This window comes from Diabrotica virgifera, chromosome 2 (assembly GCF_917563875.1).
Source record: "Diabrotica virgifera virgifera chromosome 2, PGI_DIABVI_V3a".
Classification (NCBI taxonomy): Eukaryota; Metazoa; Arthropoda; class Insecta; order Coleoptera; family Chrysomelidae; genus Diabrotica; species Diabrotica virgifera.
The window spans coordinates 159,611,038-159,633,858 of record NC_065444.1 but is presented as its reverse complement, the minus strand read 5'-3'; the positions used below and the strand labels follow the sequence as shown (position 1 = coordinate 159,633,858).

Sequence of the window (22,821 nt, the reverse complement as noted above, 5' to 3'; positions counted from 1 at the left end):
CATGTGCTCCTAATGTAAAATGTTATTCCATTTGCCGTTGTCATTTAGTAGCAGACGACAGAAGTACTGCACACGAATATCTCCATTCATTAATTTATTTTACAAATGAATCTACAATGTTGGCTTACAAGAAGAAAATACAACGTGCAGGGAAAATATTACATCCAAAACTACATTTAGAAAAATTATTTGTTTGGATCATTGTGTTGGTGTGTTAAGAAACATTGCCTGTACTGATGGTCAAAAACCCCCCTTCGTCGAGATGGAGATGGACTTTTAGGTAGACCTCAGTCTCATTACGAGAGAAGGGTATTTAAGTCAGAATGGTTACATTCGAGAGGAAAATTTTGTTCAAGTATACGCAATGAAATTTCTACCCTAACGAGCAGAGGCGTTAGCAATCTAGAAAAATATGCTTCAATGCATGAGTTACACGTAAAATCAACGTGCAAGTGTGAAAGAGGTGAGGAAGGTATTAGAAGAAGAGATGAAGCCAATTGTATTGAATTTTTTCCAAGTTTGACCTCTTTGGCGTTCTGCTAGCGTGTCAATTGTAGTGTCTGCTTGCCTTAGCGTGTCTGTGCATACCTCTCTGGCGTTCTGCTAGCGTGTCAATTGTGGTGTCTGCTTGGCTTAGCGTGTCTGTGCATACCTCTCTGGTGTTCTGTTACCGCATCAGTGATAGTGTTTGGTTGGCTTAGTGTGTCTCTGCACATCTTTACGCCCTTCGGTTAGCGTCTCAGTGATGGTGTTTGGTTGGCTTAGTGTGTCTCTGCATATCTTTGCGCCCTTCTGTTAGCGTCTCAGTGATGGAGACTGCCTACCTATCCTTATCTAGGTAAGCGTATTTAGCGTATTTTGTAAGTAGAAGTTCGAAATTTTTGTATTAGATTGGTTAGATGCAAGTCTAGATAACAATATTTTTAACTTTGACCGTGTTAATGCCGCATGCGTAAAATAATCAATTAGTGTGGATAACTGTATTGGTAGATAAATTTAATCAATTCGTAAGGACTCATTTAGTCTAGTGGCATATCTTTGAGAGTTCAGCGTTTTGCTTTTAAGTATAATTTACTCTTAAATTTAAATCGCTTTTCTCTTCTAGCAGTTTCCATTTGCGCCCTGTATTTTTTTCTATAAGTATACATGTTTATCATGTTTACATCTCCGACTACATCTACGTTAGAGGAGAACACAAAAAAAAATAGAATTTTTAAACAAAAAAAATGTCATATTTTTGTAGTTTTTTCCCGTTATTGTTGATGTTTTTGCAAGTTTGATGGTACACCTTTTACTACGGGTAACGTTGCTCCTGTTACAAACGCTTGTTCTATTTAATTAAATAACTATTAAACAATTAATCAAACAAACGTGCGATTTAAAGTCATTGAACTCCATGCGACAATAGCCTCAATCCGATGAGTCTGCATTTGGACTATAACCGACCTAATTTGACCCCCCTGCGACAATAACCTCAATCCAATGAGTCAGCATTTGGACTATAACCGACCCGATTCGAAAAATGCAGAATTGTAAATATTATTTATTTTTTTCAATGTAATTAATTTTTATTAATTATTATTTCAGTCTGATATAACATTGTAATCGTTAGAAACGAAAGGTATAAAATTTAATCTCTCGCATTTCTGATATTTTAAATAAATAATTATTTTAAAAAAAACGTCCTTGAAGGCAGTAACTATTAGTGTCGTAGTCATAATGTATTTTTTCGTAGGATTTCATTGTTGACATTCCTGTGTTTTACGCTTTAACGAAAAAGAAATGTTTCCATTTTTCATTGTTTCGAACAGTCGGCGATTTTTGTTAGTGTAGTTAATTGTTTATAATTAAGGTAAGTTTTTGAGCTTTTTTTTTTGGTTAAGAAGCTTAATTTTTTTTTAATGTGAGTGATATGATGCGTTTTTACTTAGTATCTTTGGTACACCATCAACACTATTTTTTCATGTTTCCAGTAGAAACGTCTCCTAAAATATGCTGTCGTCGATTTGCTTTTCTTAAATTATGATAAATATCCACAATTTTTATGCCTTCACCGCTTTCCTATGTCCACTATTCTTTTGTCATCACCATAAATTTATGTTGGTATCACATTTCACCTATTTTAATTGAAATGTATGAAAAATATTACTACTTGTATATACGAGGTTGATCAAAAATTACTAGTGAAATAAACATTATAAAATAAAAGATTTTAGAAGTCCAGATTTAAATTTTCGTGTGAATTATTGTAATGTATGAAAAAAATTAGTAATTGTATATACGGGGGTTGATCAAAAATTACTTATAGACGAAAGAATTTAAGATCTTTGTAGAAAAGGGGAAATTTGACTAATTTATTTGAAAGAACAATAATGGGTAGCCACGTGTCGAGCAGTGGACGGTGGGTTTGTGTATTTGATGCCTCATACGCCAAAATCGAACCGATAACAGTGAAGATACGATGTAATAGCCTTTTGCCAATCACAGTAGAGTGTAACAGCAATGTTTGGTATACTGTTATTTCGTTATCTTTTGAGCATATTGCCTCAGTATGTGGCCTAGGTATGACGTGTTTCTAACTTTCACTGTATTGAAAATTTCCTTACCTATTGTATGCAGCACTTCCTTTTGAGTTGACACACCAAGACTTGACGGCAGTGGCACAGGAGAAGATTTGACGTTTTTGGCAATGCCAAATATTTAATTTTCTTTGAGAAAAGATGATTTGACGTTGTACTTAGACACTTTCGGCGGTTTGGTCATAATGCGAGGATGACCTGCGGTATGATGTGTTTGATTTTTCATCTATTCGCAATAGGTTTTCACGCGATATCTCGCATGTCTCTGTACATTGAGCTGCGTAGAAGATTAATATCCCTTTGTCCTGTTATAGCAGCTTCTTCATATACAGTAATACTTATGTGTAGGTACCTACATGCTTTTGTGTTTTGTATAAATGTACCTATTTACGATTGTTTCTTCTAAAATATAGGAATATATTAATTTTATAATACATTTAAGTATGTAGTAATTTTCTTTACAATTTTTACTTACCTATTTGTTTTTTATTTATACCTTATATTACCCGTGTCTAGCAAGCGTTTGCGTGGGTTAGCGGAATTGTTATCTAGTAACGGATGCCCTAGTACTTGGTTCGTGTCCCCCGTAAGGAAATATTTTTTGTTTAATATTAATGGTTATTGACATACTTTAGACTATTATAAGGACTAACAAATAATTACAAATAAATAAAATAATTAATCGGTCTGTGGCCCACTGACGTCACCCGACAAGTCACCCCACAGACGTCACGTCGCACACGTCACATCATTCACGTCACCCACGCCGGAGTCACGCGGTCTGCTGCATCGACAGTCACGCGCGATGTTGTATCGCTAGGGTTCAAAGGTCAAAGTGTCCTGAAGTGGCTTCCTTTCTACTATAATTGATGTCAAATTGGGTGTCTAGATCCCTTATAAGCCCTTTAACTTCCAACAAGTGATTTAGAATGTAAGCTCTTAAATTTTGAGCGCCTAATAATTTATTTTTGACAAGATTATTAGCTTCTAAACGTGATGACAGCAAAACTTTTATACGATTACGACCAATGCTTTTTATCTCTTTAATATGTGTAAGTTTCAGGGTCTTAAATAGTAGGTGACCTATCGCCATAGGGTGCAATCTAGAAAGACCAGTTTAATTCCCAATTTTTTCAATATAAACCCAAATATTATCTAAATTGTACTTATCTGAAACCAAGTTGAAATATTTAATATCCTTTGGTTTTTCTATCGGCAAAGTAGCACTAGGTTGAAAACTATTATTTTCCATTACACTATCTTCATTATCCACTATGTCTTTCGTCTGAGAGGACGTCCCTAATGAACTTTGTTCCCCCATAATGGGGGAACCAATTTAATTTGTTTATTTAAAAATTCACTGGACTATAAAATTATATTTTTATCGAGTATTAAATTTTTAACGAGTTTTTAATAATTCAAGAAAAATTGATAAATCCGGTTCCTTCTGTAAACGGTAGCCTACGATCGATTCGAAGGTACGAATAAGACTGAATTATTGAGCTTGAAAAGAGGTTTTTCCCATAAGAAATAGATTTGATCATACTTATGAAGCATATAACTAAAAAATTCGAATTTTCCCAGATATAAGATATACACCGTTAGACGCGTCATAAGTCCTCCCACAAACTCGAATTGTCGAAAAACCAAAATTTTCAAGTTTAATTTTTCAGTTTTTTTGGCTATGGTGAGCAGTGTGTAGGTGTGTATGTCTCAGGTTGATCGCTTAAGCACCATTTGAAATCTTAACTCTACCCTATTTATTTGGTGTACTTGCGGTTTTCCTGTCTCTCCTTGAACCTAAGATATATACGCCCAAAAAATATGCTATTTTGTATCTACCTAGTCCTCTAGCTGGCTTACGGGTAGTCAGAAGTCAAAAATTAGACCGGTTCTGAATCGGCCCTCACACCCTCTTAATACACAGAAAAAAAATTCAGATCGGTGTAACTTTTCCACACGCATACATACATATTGTATGGGTGTCCCGAAAAGATTGGTCATAAATTATACCACTGATTCTGGGGTCAAAAATAGGGTGATTAAACCTCACTTACCTATATACAATAGTGCACACAAAAAAAGTTACAGCCCTTTGAAGTTACAAAATGAAAATCGATTTTTTTTAATATATCGAAAACTCCTAGAGCTTTTTTATTGAAAATGGACATGAGGAATATTTATCGTAGCAACATCTTAAAAAAAAATTATAGTGAAATTTGTGTACCCCATAAAAATTTTATGGGGGTTTTGTTCCCTTAAACCCCCCCAAACTTTTATGTACGTTCCAATTAAATTATTATTGTGGCACCATTAGTTAAACACAATATTTTTAAAACTTTTTTGCCTCTTAGTACTTTTTTGATAAGCCAGTGTTTATCGAGATATTTTGAATATTTGTCGAATCCACCACCTATTTGTATATGGTTAAGTATGATTATAGACACCTGTTAATAATCTGAAAATTTATTTATATTCTTGTTCTCATGATCATTTTTCAGTGCGTCACAGTTTTTCGATTTCTCTCTAATGCATTAAGTTTGATGAGACGGAAAAAGCGGTAGCTCCGTGATTAAACACAAAAATAATGCAGCATTACAATGGTTATATACATAAGATATCTATTCCTAACCTACGTTTGATTCGTTGATATTAAGAATGCGCGTTATTTCTAGCCAATCAAATACACGTATTACGAACATTTGACGAAAACTTCGTCCATTTTGGCCATTTTTTAGAAGTGTCAAAGAGTCAGTGACGGTTATTATTCAGGTCAGTATTTTGTGTACCTGTCATTTTGAAATTTCGAATTCGACTTCCCTTGTGTTTCACAACGTTTTTGTGCATTATTTTGTGTTTTGCTTTAGAATTTAGTTCGTTAAAAGTTAGTTTTGTGTTTTGGTTTAGAATTTAATTCGTTAGAAGTTAGTTTATACTCCAGGTCATTATGAAAGAAAAATATTCATAGTAAGGAGACGTAACTCATGGCTGAAGAACCTTAGGAACTGGTTTGGATATAATAACAATGAATTATTTAGAGCCGAGGTTTCAGAAATAAAAATCGCTCTGATGATTACCAACTTTTGAAGCGGATACAGCACCTAGAGAAGAAGATAAAAACACAAGTTATGGATAGTTTTGTGTCATTTTTTAATGTTTGCATATTTATAAATTTAATTAACAATATTGTTTACTTTTTAATTTTATTCCCCTTTATAAAAAATACCTACATGTTATCATATTGTGTAAAAATCAAATCTACTAAATTACTAATTAGTTTAATTCCACAAGCTTTTCACCTATGGCTAAGTACGATTCGGGCATCTGTCAGATTCGTCAATAATTACATGAAATAAGTCTCGACACACCCAATACAGTATATGACGTCATAATTAATGACGCACTGAAAAATGATCATGAGAACAAGAATAACTTAAATTTTTTGGTATATTTTGAAAAAGAAGCCACATCTCGATAAAAGTTGACTTACCAAAAAAATACTAAGAGGCAAAAAAGTTTTAAAAACACTGTGTTTAACTAATGGTACCACAATGATAGTTTAATTGGAACGTACACAAACATTTGGGGGGTTTAAAGGAACAAAACCCCCATAAATTTTTTATGTAAATATAGTAAAAAAGTAGCCGCATCTCGATAAAAACTGGCTTATCGAAAAAATACTAAGAGGCAAAAAAGTTTTAAAAACGTTGTGTTCAACTAATGGTACCACAATAATGAATTAATTGGAACGTACACAAAAGTTTGGGGGGGTTCAAGGGAACAAAATCCCCATAAATTTTTTATGGGGTGGACAAATTTCACTATAATTTGGTTTTAAGGTGGGCCTGTCATAATAATGATACATGCCCGTTTTCAATAAAAAATCTTTGAGAGTTTTCGATATATTGAAAAAAATCCATTTTCATTTTGTAACTTCAAAGGGCTGTAACTTTTTTTATGAGCACATTTGTACTAAGGTAAGTTAGGTTCAACTGAACTATTTTTAACCCCAGAATGTGTGGTATAATTTATGACCATTCTTTTCGGGACACCCTGTATACATACATACATACAAACATTTTCCCTTTTTTAAATAAAAATTGAGTCATACTTCTGAGCTCGATAACTTTTGAACCGTATAACCGATTTTCAAAATTAAACATGCGTCGGAAAGGTAATGATCTGTGCTATCAGAATCCGTAAAGGTCGGGCTTAAGTTTTTGAAATTTTTGGGAGTTTTGGGGACGAGAACGAAAAACATACTCTAAATGGGAAGGGCCGTAAAATCCACACCCTTGGACCAAAATGGAGATGTAGCATATGGATGGACGAGTCTTTTCCTATACTTTAAGAAGGAATTTGGCCCAATTTTCAATTCAGTCAGGTTTAGAAAATCGAAAATTTCGTGTATATATAGTGTCGCTTGTAGTGTTGTGCGCCACTGGTGAGAACTGCCGTTCTCTGTGGATTTTGAGGAAATAGATTCCACAGAATTGTATGATTTTAGTATATACTTCCAATATTTCCAATAATTCTTCTTTTTTTAATGAAACTTTACTTGAGCTGTTAATATTGTGTGGTAGGAAATTTTGTGCTAAGTATATGAATTTTATTTTAGCACAAACAGATGGAATGGGAAAGTCATCGTCAATTGTGAAAGAAGATGTTGCAATCGAAGAAGAAACTAAGGATCACCAAAACAATAACAAAGTCCCTGGACCGTCGTCACTAGGAGAGGAAGAAAATTGTCAAACAACAAACAATTCAGAGTACCTACTTCTTCCGATGTGGTTTGCTGTATTTGCCAAAAAGAGAGCTCTGACGTACATACATAAGTACATGCATAATTTGTAATCAGGTGGTACATGTTGTGTCCGCTGACAGCACACTTGGTGCATGTGCATACTATGAAGGTTTTTACCAAAAAGTTACATACATATGTGTTGAGCACAGACAGAAAAGATTAAAATAAATAAAGGAAAGACGATTGAAGGTCTTCAAGCCCAGGCTAATGCTATGAAATAATTAAGTGATAATTCCTCCAATTTCGATCGGAAAAACTGTATAACAATACCAATTACATCCCCAGCTTTGATAGGGCCAAAGGAGATGCTTGAAATATTTTGGGTATCATACAAGATAAAACAATTGACGGTTTATATAGAGTTGTTATGAAATAAGGAACAATAAACACACTTTTTTCAAGAAATCAATAAGAGAATTCAAAGACAATTTTCTTAATTTAGAAGATGTTCCAGACGTTAAGCTGTATCTAGGAGAAATTAGTACAAAACATTCTAAACTTGGACGACAAGGCTTTATAAAATGCTACGGCAATAAGGAATACTCTTCAAACGTATGTAAGTGTAAAAGGTCTAACGTATTGTGCAACTCTAAATGCCATAATGCTTTAACCTGTGAGAATAAACACAAATTATAATTACGGCATTATAAAAATAATAAACATTAAAATTAAAAAATGACGTTTTATTAAACCTAATCTAACAAATTACGACATTTTAATAGCTGATCTGGGTTTGACTAGTCAAACCCCAATTTCATAAAATTAAATTTCGACCTTTGCCTGACTCACTTAGTCTCTCCTAGGTTTGACTAGTCAAAGGCCGAAACTGTAATTTATTTCGAGCTTTGACTAAGACCGTCAGTCAAACCTGAGGATTGCCTAATCAAACCTAGGAGTGCCTGAAATTCAGGCTTTGACTATAATAACACATAGGTATTATACAGAGAGAGTCTGTAATTTGGAATAAATTCAATATCTCAAATACTAATTGGTTTTTTGAAAAATGCTCAGACCCGTCGATTAGTATTTCAAATTGTCCTTTTTGGCATACAATAATAATGTATACAGGGTGTCCCAATTTCGAGATATGACGTCATCGTTGATTTTCTTAAATGGCAACACTCATTTTGATAGCTATTTTGATAGGGTGTGTAAAGTTATACACAACTGCAAAATATCAAACTTTTATTCTCTACCATTTACAAGATAATAGAAAATATCAAAGTTATGTCTGTAATTTGGTATAATTCAATAATTAAAATACTAATTGTTTTTTTGAAAAATTCTCAGACCCGTAGATTAGTATTTCAAATTGTCATGTTTGACATACAATTAATGTATACAGGGTGTCCCAATTTAAAGATATGACGTCATCATTGATTTTCTTAAATGGCAACACTGTCATTTTGATAGCTATTTTGATAGGGTGTATAAAGTTATACACAACTGCAAAATTTCAAATTTTTATTCCCTACCATTTAAAGATAATAAAAAATAACAAAGTTATGAAAAACAAGTAATCAAATAATAATTGAATTTAATTATTTCAATTAAGCAAATACTCATGATATTGCCCTCAATTATTGTCAAATTGTCAATGGGCAACTTTATGAGCATTTGCTTATTTTTGAAATAATTATATTCAATTATTATTTGATTACTTGTTTTTCATAACTTTGTTATTTTTTATTATCTTGTAAATGGTAGGGAATAAAAATTTGACAGTTTGCAGTTGTGTATAACTTAACACACCCTATCAAAATATCTATCAAAATGACAATGTTGCCATTTAAGAAAATCAACGATGACGTCATATCTCTAAATTGGAACACCCTGTATACATTATTATTGTATGTCAAAAATGACAATTTGAAATACTAATCGACGGGTCTGAGCATTTTTCAAAAAGACAATTAGTATTTTAATTATTGAATTTATTCCAAATTACAGATATAACTTTGTTATTTTCTATTATCTTGTAAATGGTAGAAAATAAAAATTTTATATTTTGCAGTTGTGTATAACTTTACACACCCTATCAAAATTGCTATCAAAATGACAGTGTTGCCATTTAAGAAAATCAACGATGACGTCATATCTCAAAATTGGGACACCCTGTATAAATTATTATTGTATGTCAAAAAGGACAATTTGAAATACTAATCGACGGGTCTGAGCATTTTTCAAAAAAACAACTATTTGAGATATTGAATTTATTCCAAATTACAGACTCTCCCTGTATATATTTCGAAAGGTTGACTAGGAACAATAAAATAACAATTTAGATTTTAGGTATACGTATATTCATAATAAATTTTATCTACACATTACATTGATTTAAATACTAATTAACTATTGATTAACATTAATTGAAATAGATTTTGTAAACATTAGTTTACAAAAAGGAATAATAAAAAATATAAAAATAGAAGTATTATTCTGCTAGCACGGATATTCATAGGCGTAGTTATACTTTTGAAGGTAATTCTTTAATTTTGGATGACAATCTAGGCCAGGTAAAATCGCCTAGAAAATAAACATAAGTTAACTAAAAGGTAATATTATTGTATGTATGTGTGAGCTTATACAGGGTGTTTCATTAAGAATATCCAATCTCTGAGTTGTAGATTCTAGACCTCAAAACATTAGATAAGATAGGGGACAGGTTAACTCTTGCCAAATTCTACGCCACTAGCGGAATTGGCATTTTAGCGCAATTTTTCAATTCTCCAATACACCCTATGTAAATAACATAACCTTCACTCGTAACGATAAGTCATTAGTGTTCGAGATATTTGAAGTTCAAAGAGTGAAGAGTATATTATCCATTCTTAATTTTTGAAATTAAATATTAAGAGGCACAATACATTAATCAAAATAACTGTGCCGTTACAATGTGTAACTTCAAATAGCTCGAAAACTATTGACTTTATCGTTACGAGTGAAGAATATGTTATTTACATGGAGAGTATTGGAGAATCGAAAAATTGCGGTAAAATGGCAATTCCGCCAGTGGCGCAGAATTTGGGAAGGGTCAATCATTCACTGTCCCCTGTCGTACGCCTCTGGTAATAGCTAGAAAGTTTATTTAACATAATTTCATATGGAGTCTAGTACCTACACTTTCTGCCAAGTATGAAAAGGATACGTCGAATAGTTTTAAAATACTGAGGAAAAATAATTTTTATATAAAACAGCCTGTAATTGTAAACAGCCAGGTGATTTGAGTTAAATCTTAATCTTTTGGGGTCTAGAATCTACTACTCAGAGATTGGACATTCTTAATGAAACGTCCTGTATAGAGGTTGGAAATAAATCTGGTATGTCGAACTCGTATGTTACAATACCGACTAAAATCCGTTCCTATCTTCTGACTGTTTCCCCCAAGGAACTACGATAAGAAATTACTTCACAAGGGGAGAATCTAAGCATCACTTTTGCTTTATGCTGTCGAAGTCATTGCTTCTCTCCTTCTATCCGTCATTTTATTCTAAACATTCACGTGTGGCATAAGACAGTGCGTTACCTGCCGTTGTTGCGGAATCTCACTTTAATTTGATCGACGCGGGCTGTTTTGACTTTCTCTTCTTCTAAGTTCAACTCTCTAATCTTTAGTTGACTCTCTTTTCCGATAAAGGGCTTCCATTCTCTTCATCCAGTGCTTCAATTGGTAGCATCCCGGTTATGACGTATATTGTGTCATATACTGTGGGGAATGCGCTGGCAACTCTCAAAGCGCTTAGGAGTTATGCGACCTTCCCTCGTGTTTTCTGAATTCCGAAGGTGTCAACCCAAATGTATATTGTTTATGGGTTAATACTGACGATGTTAATATCCTTCTGCTTTGATTTAGGCCATCTACATTCGGCATTAGCAACTATAAGGCTGCCCTTACCAGTGACTATTTACATTGACATACTCCACCCGCTGCTTGAAACTGAGTCTGGTATAAATCATCACTCCAAGTACGGAGAAAATGGTTGTGATGTCATTTTATGTTCTCCAATGCTCAGCGTTACGGTTTCCACTTGTTTACTATTATTAAAAAGCACTTCCTCGACTCCTCGACTGCCTAGACGTAGTCAAGGGTATTGTAGAGCGCAGAGCGATCCTAGAACGAGCGAAAAAAAAACGGGTGAAATAGGCTACAAGTAATTGACAAATTTTTTTTTAAATAAACATTTACAGTCACACAGAAGGATAGGAGGAGCAAACTCCCCCTATCCTTCTGTCGTTTTCAGGCAGGCGAGAATAGCATAGGGGGGACCAAGCTAATACTATACTTCTAGTCAGCTCACTATCCACAGACCCCCTGTACGTCTGCTGATCTTATGTAGGCAAGTACCGTACAGGGGGGAAACACGTATTTTCATTTAGGAATTTATCCTTCAAGACCTCCACCTTATCCGCCTCACCGTTTATAGGAAGGCGAGAATAGTATAGGAGGGCCTATGACAATCTTCTCCTTTAGCCCTACTTACATAGACTGCGCCGAATATCCCCATGTATCGTTCACTAATGAACACGTCCAGGGATATTCCGGTTCGCAAGAGGGGATGGTTTTAATTGGTAGGCGGTTGGTTATGGGGGGCACGCGGGACGCACGGACCACAATCTGGCCTATGGGCCCTATCATGTTCTCCTCTCCTGTCCAACAGTACTAGGGACACCTTCCCTAGTCTGCTAAGAGCGTTCCAACTCAATCCAAAAAAATTGTTTAATTACAGCTGCCTTTGGATTCCTAGCTTTTATTATTACCAATTTGTATCAATTATCAATGTGTGGGTCCCATATTTCAATATGCTGCAATCTATGGATATAGATATAAACATTTCATGTTTTTCTTCTTATTTTGTTACGTAGAAAAAATATAGAACATGTTGTCCAAGGTCAAAATTTTTTTCAAAAAAATTTACCAAAAATTGATTGGATACGATTTTTTACATACAAACAAGTAATTGGACTTCGTAAGTCCTTTGTTTTTACCCAAAGAAATCGAAAGTAGAGCTGGGGGTCGATATTTGAACCCTTCCTGTAACTTTAGGTCGATTGATATACGATTTTACTAATTTTGTTATTACTAATTTACTAATTTTTGTAAACAGAAATTACTTCAAAACCGGAACTAAAGATTCAAACTTAACTTTTCAATACGCTTCGATTGATGTATTACATGTACTATTTCTGCTACTATAATGGCACTTCTGGTTAGAATTTTTTAACCGGAAATGACATAAAAACCAAAATTTTATATTATTTGTTCTCATCTTGCTAAGGCACGTCGAATGCTATATTGGTTATACTATTTCGGTGACTTTAAAACAGTACTTACGGTTGCAACTCTAAAACCGGAAGTCCGATGTCAAATTTCTCCCTTGGATTATAAGCTTTCATTCGACACCTCATTTGTCATTCTAGTTGGCATAATGATGGACGAGTTGTGTTCACAGACAGACAGACAGACCGACAGATAGACAAGGCGGACAGACGCACGTGCATAATTCAAAGTTGTTTTCACATTTTTTCAAAATTGGGTGAAAATAATAGAACGTTATAATACAAACACCTGCATGTTAGGAATCACAATCACTGTATGGCACCTGAGACAAATATCTGATATTTTCCCGGACCTGAAAGTTATTTGAATTTGATTTAGAATCTACAACCTAAAGATTGGCTATTTTTAATTAATCACCCTGTATACTAAAACATGTTTAGATTTTTGCATGACCGTGATAATCAGATGGTCTACCGTTTGAGCTATCCAGCCCAGCCTATTGGTAGCAGTAGCAACCTTTTATTATTTTGAAATTGCAATATGTGCACCGACATATGCTTCTTTTCATGAGCATTTTTCAGTGCGTCACAAATGATAGAAAAAAAGGTAAGTCCGTGATAATAATATACAATTTAGTGACATGACATTTTAGTTAAATCTGACAGTTGTCACATTTTATTTGCAATTTGGCAAAAAACAAATCAATTGTGTTTATTTCATTTATAAAATGGTATTTTCTTTGATTTGTATAGCCTTATAAATTGTTCAGATTATATTCGTAGATTATATTATATAATTAATTAATATATATTATATGGCGCCATCTATTGACAACTAATATAAATGTTATAAATGTCACCGACGAAATGTAATCACTGACGTGCGTTTTTTTCTGTCACACACAATTTAATTCGTTAGAAAGAAATCGAAAAATTGTGACGCACTGAAAGTTCCTCATGAGAAAAAGCATACCTATAATTTTATTTTGTAGTATTTGCAGATACATTTTATAATTGTTTTATATTAAGCATTAATTATTTCTTACCTTCTTTATTATCGACTACAGTAATGTAAGCTCTAGAAACTGTTATGCCAAGACTGTTAGATGCGAAACAGGCATACCATCCTTCATCTTCATGAGTTACATTCAAGATCTCATACACTTCCGGGTTTGCCCTGCCATCATCACTTTTCTATATAAGAAAGGAAAATGTATATCCAGATAAATTTTTTGGTAATAACTAACTATAAAGACAGATAATAACGGTAAAAATCAATTATTATTACCTCCGATTTTCATGAAAATTGGTGGGTGGTTAAAGAATACATCAAGAAACAAAAGTAATATGCTGCCGCTTTTATTCTGGAAGTTAATGCCACTCCTTCTCGGGGGTAAAAATTATTTTAAAAAAATTAACCCAAGAAATCGATGAAGAGACAAGTTCTAAGTGAAATTCGTTATAGTAGGGAAGCCCAAGCGGGGATTTTTACTGTTACTCGAGCGCGTCAGATTATCATATGGGGAGAAACCTGGTACCCTGCAGATGTAGCTCTACCATATATTGGGTCTTAACACATGGAAGTTCGTTAAGGGGGGCCCGAAAAAAAAATCTATACTCGAAATTGTCAGATAAGGTAAGTTAAGTACATGCAAAATAGTGTATATTTTAAAAATAGACGATTTGAGCGGGGGGTAAGGAAATGGGTGAGTCAAAAAGTTTCACAAAAAAAAAAGCGAAAATTTCGCGAAATGAACATCAGATCGAAAAACTAAAAAATATGTCTTCAATATTTTTCAAAAATCTATCGAATGGTACTAAACATGACTCCCCACGGAGAGGGGTGGGGGGTAAATTTAAAATCCTTAATGGGACTCCCAAATTTTTATTACAGATTTGGATTTTTTACGTAAAAATATGGATATTTTTTCGAATTATGGACAGGTGGCGCTATAATCGGAAAAAACCATTGTTGGAAATGGAAAACTAAATTAAAAAAATGGAAAGTCGCCACTAAAATGGAAAATGTTACTTAACTTTTTTTGGTTTTAGGACCTAATAATCACAATAGAATAGAATAGAATATAAATATGCTTTATTGTCACTGAAAATACAAATTTTATGGACAAAGCTTAATTAAAGTCAGAAAAAAATAAATAAATAATATCTAACAATAACAATAACAAATACAATTTTCTGAAATTTGATAAATCGTCAATATAAAAAATATATACATAAATACAAAATATAAGTTAATAAAGTAAAGAAAAAAAAAACAAAATCGATATATTGCAACAATTTATAGAAATTGCAAAGTGAATGTTGTTCTGAAGCTATTTTCTTGTGGCATTTTTATAATCAAGTATATTTAAATGGGAAATAAGCCACAATTTTACCTAAAAATGATTTTATTAACGTTTCGACGCCCAAGTCGGGTGTCGTTGTCAAAATACAAAATAATACTAAATAAATAAAAATGTTGTTGCTTAGTAAAAAATTCTTCTAATAATTTATTTAAATCAATTATTATTACCTCCGATTTTCATGAAAATTGGTGGGTGGTTAAAGAATACATCAAGAAACAAAAGTAATATGCTGCCGCTTTTATTCTGGAAGTTAATGCCACTCCTTCTCGGGGGTAAAAATTATTTTAAAAAAATTAACCCAAGAAATCGATGAAGAGACAAGTTCTAAGTGAAATTCGTTATAGTAGGGAAGCCCAAGCGGGGATTTTTACTGTTACTCGAGCGCGTCAGATTATCATATGGGGAGAAACCTGGTACCCTGCAGATGTAGCTCTACCATATATTGGGTCTTAACACATGGAAGTTCGTTAAGGGGGGCCCGAAAAAAAAATCTATACTCGAAATTGTCAGATAAGGTAAGTTAAGTACATGCAAAATAGTGTATATTTTAAAAATAGACGATTTGAGCGGGGGGTAAGGAAATGGGTGAGTCAAAAAGTTTCACAAAAAAAAAAGCGAAAATTTCGCGAAATGAACATCAGATCGAAAAACTAAAAAATATGTCTTCAATATTTTTCAAAAATCTATCGAATGGTACTAAACATGACTCCCCACGGAGAGGGGTGGGGGGTAAATTTAAAATCCTTAATGGGACTCCCAAATTTTTATTACAGATTTGGATTTTTTACGTAAAAATATGGATATTTTTTCGAATTATGGACAGGTGGCGCTATAATCGGAAAAAACCATTGTTGGAAATGGAAAACTAAATTAAAAAAATGGAAAGTCGCCACTAAAATGGAAAATGTTACTTAACTTTTTTTGGTTTTAGGACCTAATAATCACAATAGAATAGAATAGAATATAAATATGCTTTATTGTCACTGAAAATACAAATTTTATGGACAAAGCTTAATTAAAGTCAGAAAAAAATAAATAAATAATATCTAACAATAACAATAACAAATACAATTTTCTGAAATTTGATAAATCGTCAATATAAAAAATATATACATAAATACAAAATATAAGTTAATAAAGTAAAGAAAAAAAAAACAAAATCGATATATTGCAACAATTTATAGAAATTGCAAAGTGAATGTTGTTCTGAAGCTATTTTCTTGTGGCATTTTTATAATCAAGTATATTTAAATGGGAAATAAGCCACAATTTTACCTAAAAATGATTTTATTAACGTTTCGACGCCCAAGTCGGGTGTCGTTGTCAAAATACAAAATAATACTAAATAAATAAAAATGTTGTTGCTTAGTAAAAAATTCTTCTAATAATTTATTTAATCTGACTCATTTATATCGGCAATTCAGACACGTATTATACATTTTAAAGTAGACGACTTTAAAATGATATTGCCAATATTGATGAGTTGCGTTCCTGGGACGACTTTACTAAAAGATAGTTCTGAATTGCCGATATAAATGAGTCAGATTAAATAAATTATTAGAAGAATTTTTTACTAAGCAACAACATTTTTATTTATTTAGTATTATTTTGTATTTTGACAACGACACCCGACTTGGGCGTCGAAACGTTAATAAAATCATTTTTAGGTAAAATTGTGGCTTATTTCCCATTTAAATATACTTGATTGCAAAGTGAATATACAACAAAGTAAACTATTTATAGACATAGGAACTAATAAGTTTAAGCTGCTGCATGTGACACCCAAATATAGATAAGTTTGGTTACTTGTACATTACACTGTAATTTCTTAGTTAGTCATTAAGAAACTCTTCTACTGAATAATATGGTCTTTTAGATAGATGAGCTTTTGTCATTTTATGGAATTTGGGGAAAGATGTTGCAGATTTGAGTTGTAAAGGAAGATGGTTGTATAGTTTTTTTGCGGAATATAATATAGATTTCTTTACTAACTCAGAGGACGGGATCGGTAAATAGACATCAAAATTTGAATTTCTGGTGGAGTAGTCATGACGAGGCCTTGCTGGAAAGACATGCATGTGTTTACGAATTAAGCAAACAGTTTCTAAAATATATAAAGATGTAAGGGTTAAAATGCCGTGATCTTTGAAGTAACTTCTGCAATGTGTTGTTCTTCTGAGGCCAAACAGATACCTTATTGCTCTTTTTTGTAATTTAAAAATAACATCTAATTGGGCAGCTGTACTAGAACCCCAAAAAGGAAGACCATATCGAAGATGAGACTCGAACAAAGAAAAATATGTTAGTTTAGAAGATGCTAAATTGAGTTCTTTCGAAACAGATCTTATAGCATAGCAGGCTGAGGCGAGTTTCTTACTTAACACATCGATATGAAGGGACCATTTGAGGTTGCTGTCTAAAAAAATACCAAGAAATTTTACAGAATCAACGGTAGAGATCTGGCTGTTATTAACAAGCAGGGGTTGAAGAGCACTTTTATAGGATAATGCTACTGTCTTATCCACGTTAAAAGAGAGTAAATTAGAGTCAGACCAGGTTTTTATCGTAAGCAAATCAGAAGTTATAGTTGCATGAAGAGATGCAATAGTTGAGTTGCTCCAAGTGATACTGGTATCATCAGCAAAAAGAAAAAATTTCCATCGATTTTTAAGTTAGTGATGTCATTTATAAAGATAAGGAACAGTAGAGGACCCAATACTGAACCTTGTGCTACTCCACATACAATGTTTTTGAGACCAGAGTCAGTATCATTTGCTCTAACTTGTTGTTTCCTATTAGTCAAGTAAGATTGGAACCAATTCAAAGAAATACCTCGAATCCCATAGAAATTTAGTTTTTTAATCAAAATGTCGTGATTTACACAATCAAAAGCTTTGGCATAGTCACAGAAAACAGTGGCAGTACAAAGATTATTGTTTAGTGCTTGGTAAACCTCATGAAACACAGAAAACAAGGCATCAGTGGTACATTTATTAGTTAAAAAGCCGAACTGATTTTGCGATAAGATGTTGTTATCAATGAGAAAGGACATAAGACGGGTTTTTATGAGTCTCTCAATAATTTTTGAAAGTACCGGTAGTAAGGCAATAGGTCTATAGTTGCAAGCATTAGATTTTTCACCACCTTTATGAAGGGGAATAATAATGGCTATCTTTAGGCACTCTGGGAATTTGCCTCTTTCAAAGGAATCATTAATTAGTGAGACGAGGTTTTCCAACACATTTTCTGTGAGATTTGAGAAGATTTTTATGGATAGTCCATCAGTACTACAGGATGATTTGCTTTTGATACTATTGATAGTTTGGATCAGTTCAGATATATCGATTGGTCTTAAAAAGAATGAATTCGAGAACACTCCTGAATTGGGGAGATAGGAAATGGGATCTTTTTGTGGCAAAATAGTAGAAGTTATATTTTTACTCACATTAACGAAATATTCGTTTAGATTTTCCGGGTCTGGAAGGGCAAATGTTTGAACTGCGTGAGTTCTATTTCGAAGATCGTTTATTATGGACCAAGTTTCTTTTGCAACACTTTTAGAGCTTTCCATACGATTTTGATAGTAGGCTTTTTTAGCTGATTTGATGAGTTTTAGATAGGTTACCCTGTACTTGGTGATATATTGAGTGACAGAGACGTTGGTAGCAAATTTCTTGATATAAAATAGTGAGCGCATATTTTTGGCTGATATGCGAATACCTTTTGTAGCCCAGGGTTTGTGATGTTTTGGCTTAATTGAAATTAAAGGAAATGCCTTATTGAAGATAGAGACAAGCTTTTCTATAAAATCGTTGAAATTATAGTCCACGTCCGCAGAAGGAAAATGCCACTCAGAAGTTAAGCATAAATTTTGAAATTTATGAAAATTCCGAGCGGAAAAAATCCTACCTAAACGTCGGGTTTTCGAGGAGGGTTTGCTGAAGATGTTAAACTTCGTAAATACTGCTTCATGATCTGATAATCCCGCATTAATAATTGTAGAGCAGACATCAAGGGGTGAGAAATCTGAGACAATATAGTCAATTATGGTAGATGAAGTTTTTGTAATCCTTGTAGGAGAATTAACGTGCATTGAGAGACCATATGATTCGAATATGTTGACCAAGGACATTTGGGTAGCACAAGCAGCATCATAATTAATGTTAAAGTCCCCGCATAGAATTTTTCTGCTTCTATGAGGCAAGTCATCTAACAAATTTAGCAGGTTCTGAAAAAATAGTTCCACAGGGGAGTCAGGTGATCTATAGATGCAAATAATGTAAAGATTAAGATTTTTATTATAAACTAGGGAAAACTCAAAGAAGGCTTCATTTAACAGAAAGTCATATTTTGTAATCAGAGAAAAATCATTATTTCTAGAAAGAATTAGGGTGCCTCCATGAGCTGAAACTTGGACGATCATACCTAGCAATTGTGGTATATTTTTCTACAAAAAAAGGCTCGTTGACTTCAAGCCAGTGCTCTGTAACCGCAACTATTGGGGGAAATCCAACCCAATAGCTCATCCCCATAACGCTCGAGTGACTGCAAATTTAGCATACTTTGCTCCCCTCCAAGTACATACAGTGATTAAAATAAATCAATATTTTTTAAGTTATTAAACATCAACAATTTTAATTTTTTATGAAAACGAAATGCGTGTTTTAAAGCAGGTTTTCATAAATAACTCAAAAACTATAAGTTATTTCAAAATTTTATCATTATCAAAATGAAAGATAATCAAATTTCTAATAGATTTCTTACTTTACAAACCTTTTAGTATTAAGTCAAAATGAGTTATGGGTATAATAATTTAATACATGTGTATTTTGTTTCGGTTTGTACTAAAATCTTAGTATTTAAGTTTAAATAACGAGAAAACGATGCATTTTATGAAATGCACTTACACTTGTCAAAGTACCCAGAAATTCTTCTTCTTAAAGTTCCCTCTCCTATCGGAGGTTGGATATCATAATGGCTATGGTCACTTTGTTGGCTGCTGCTCTGAATAGTTGTAATGAACTACAGTTAAACCATTCTCTAAGGTTCCTCAGCCAGGAGATGCGTCTTCTTCCTATGCCTCTTCTTCCTTGGATCCTTCCTTGCATAATAATTCTCAGCAACTCATATTTTTCTCCTCTGGTAATGTGACCCAAATATTCCAGTTTTCTAGTTTTTATACTTTTCATAATTTCTAACTCCTTATTTAAACGTCGTAGCACTTCAACATTGGTAATCCTTTGAACCCACTGAATTTTCAATATTCTTCTGTAACACCACATTTCGAACGCTTCTATTCTTCTTATGTGTTGTCTCTTCAATGTCCAAGCTTCCATTCCGTATAGCAATATAGAAAATATGTAGCATCTTAGAGCCCTCAATCTGAGAGGCAACTGAAGGTCTTTGTTTGTAAGCAGTGTCTTCATTTTTATAAATGCTTGCCTTGCAGTTTCAATTCGGACTTTAATTTCTTTGCTTTGGTCATTTTTGTCATCAACCCAGGTTCCCAGATATTTGTATGTCTTAACTTTTTCTATTTGGGTTTGCTCTATCATTAACCTTTCATTTCCATGTTCTGTTTTTGAGACAATCATAAATTTAGTTTTTTTCTTGTTTATTTTTAGTCCGTATCGAATGCAATAATCGTTAATTCTATTTAGCAATTCTTGTAGTGATTCCAGGGTATCTGCCATTATAACGGTGTCATCAGCGAATCTTATGTTATTTACTATTGTTCCGTTTATAGAGATTCCATCACTTAGCTCCGCTATCGCTTCCTGAAATATGGCTTCACTGTACAGGTTAAACAGTAGCGGCGACAGAACACAACCCTGTCTTACTCCTCTCTTTATATCAATATTCTCGGACTCCTGTTCTTCTATCTTTATATTGGCCTTTTGATTCCAATACAGATTGATGATAATTCGTAAATCTCGTCTGTCTATATCTCTGTTTTTCAATAATTCTATTAGTTTTTCATATTATCAGAACCCAGAAATACATATTATCAAATGAGCTTTAGAAGAAGTTAATAGCATCAAAATTAATACTCCAGAAATTTTTCAAAATTTATGCTTCAAAAATTTTTCCAAAAAATATGTTAATGGTTTTTTAGAATAACTAGGTAATTTTTATGATATTGTTCGTCGGCTATAACTTTTCCCATGCGTCACGATTCATTTTTAAACAAATGTCAAAACATAAAGTGAAACGAACGTCGATGTGTAAATAAATTTTTCCACCTACCTTTACCGAAAGTATACTTTTCCGGACCTCATTGTAGGGAGCAAAGTTGTACTTTTCCTCCCTAGGGAGGAAAAGTAAAAGTGACGTCATGGTATTTCATTCATGAAATATAACTTATTGACGCCCTGTACAATATCTATTTTCTATTACGTAAGTATCTATACATTTTAACGTTTATTTATAAAACAACCTGTATTTTGCAGAATGGTAAAAAACAGTAAATTGTTACTTTGATTTAACAATGTTTACATTAATAATTTGACTTATATTTGACAGTTGACAGTTATATTGTACCTACTTGTTAGTTTTAGCTCTAATAAATTTTGTTGGTTAGTTACATAAATAAATTAAGTAAAAATGAAAGAATTACTCGTTATTTGAGGAAGGTGGAAAAATCATATGTATAACATTGGAGTAAAGTGCCTTTTTTCTCCCGAGAATGAACAGTAATCATTCAAGGTTGAATGATTACTGCTCATTCTCGTTGAATGATTACTGATCATACAATAATTAAATGATTACTGCTCATTCTCGGGAGGAAAAGTAGCACTTTCCTCCCTTGTCATACAAATAGCTATTGTACACTGTATACTACACACATCGGCGTACGTTTCACTTTATATTTTGACTGAATTTGTTTGAAAATGAATCGTGACGCATGGAAAAAGTTTTAGCGGACGAACAATAACAGGTCCATCCAAAAATAATTTAAAGGCTAATTTTTAAGATCTATAAAATCGTATTCCGAGTTCTATGAAATCGTATAATTTTGTATAAAAGTTAATTTTTTAAATCCGGTATGTTTTAAAGATAAAAGGTTAAAAGGGCCACGGTTACATGGTTCTCGCAGTAAAATTTATGTTTAAAAGGTTTCTGTCTCGGTAATTTTTAATTCTACAAAAATAAATAAAATGTTTGGTAATAAAAAACTCAAATTTCATTATGTATTATTTTTTACGTGTATGGAGCATTTTTGGAGTTATTATCAAAAAGTAAATGGAATTTAGGAAAATTTTAAAAATTCGGATTTTTTTAAATCATATTTTCCTTCAAAAATATGCATTCTAAACGGGTCAAAATGTTTAAGATCCATACTTTATCATTACATGAGATCATTACATGCCAAATTAAAGAAAGTCTTGTGAAGATTATAGTATAGTATAGTTGATCCAAAAGATGGCATAACCCAGACATCCGAAGTGAAAGTTATCCTTTAACACCAAATTGTTCTATATGGTCCACACAATGTCCAGAAAAAAGTCACACCATTTTGAGCGTCGGGTTTGGGGGGAGAGGGGGAGAAATCGGTAAATTTGTAGTTTTTTAAAGTTTTTCGCCAATATTTCTAAACCTATGCGGTTTAGCATGAACAACTCTCTATACAAAATTGTTCTACATTAAATTTTAAATAAAAAAGGCCCTATGCATAATCTTTCTAAAATGAATGGTTCCAAAGTTACGGAGGTAGTATAGTATAACTGGTCCAAAAAAAGTTTTAGAAATATTGACGAAAAACGTAAAAAAAACTACTAATTTACCGGCTTATCTC

At 33.0% G+C, this 22,821-nt stretch overlaps 1 protein-coding gene across 2 annotated transcripts in view; it reads right to left on the bottom strand.

Annotated features, from left to right (window-relative positions):
* The window catches only part of LOC114334642 (fibroblast growth factor receptor 4), a 215,293-nt gene that overhangs the window by 86,905 nt on the left and 105,567 nt on the right, over window positions 1-22,821 (bottom strand). For both annotated transcript variants that reach the window (XM_050642874.1, XM_050642873.1), the window contains one exon: window positions 13,707-13,854. In XM_050642874.1, coding sequence (XP_050498831.1) covers window positions 13,707-13,854 — 148 coding nt within the window. The remainder of the gene's footprint in view (window positions 1-13,706; window positions 13,855-22,821) is intronic.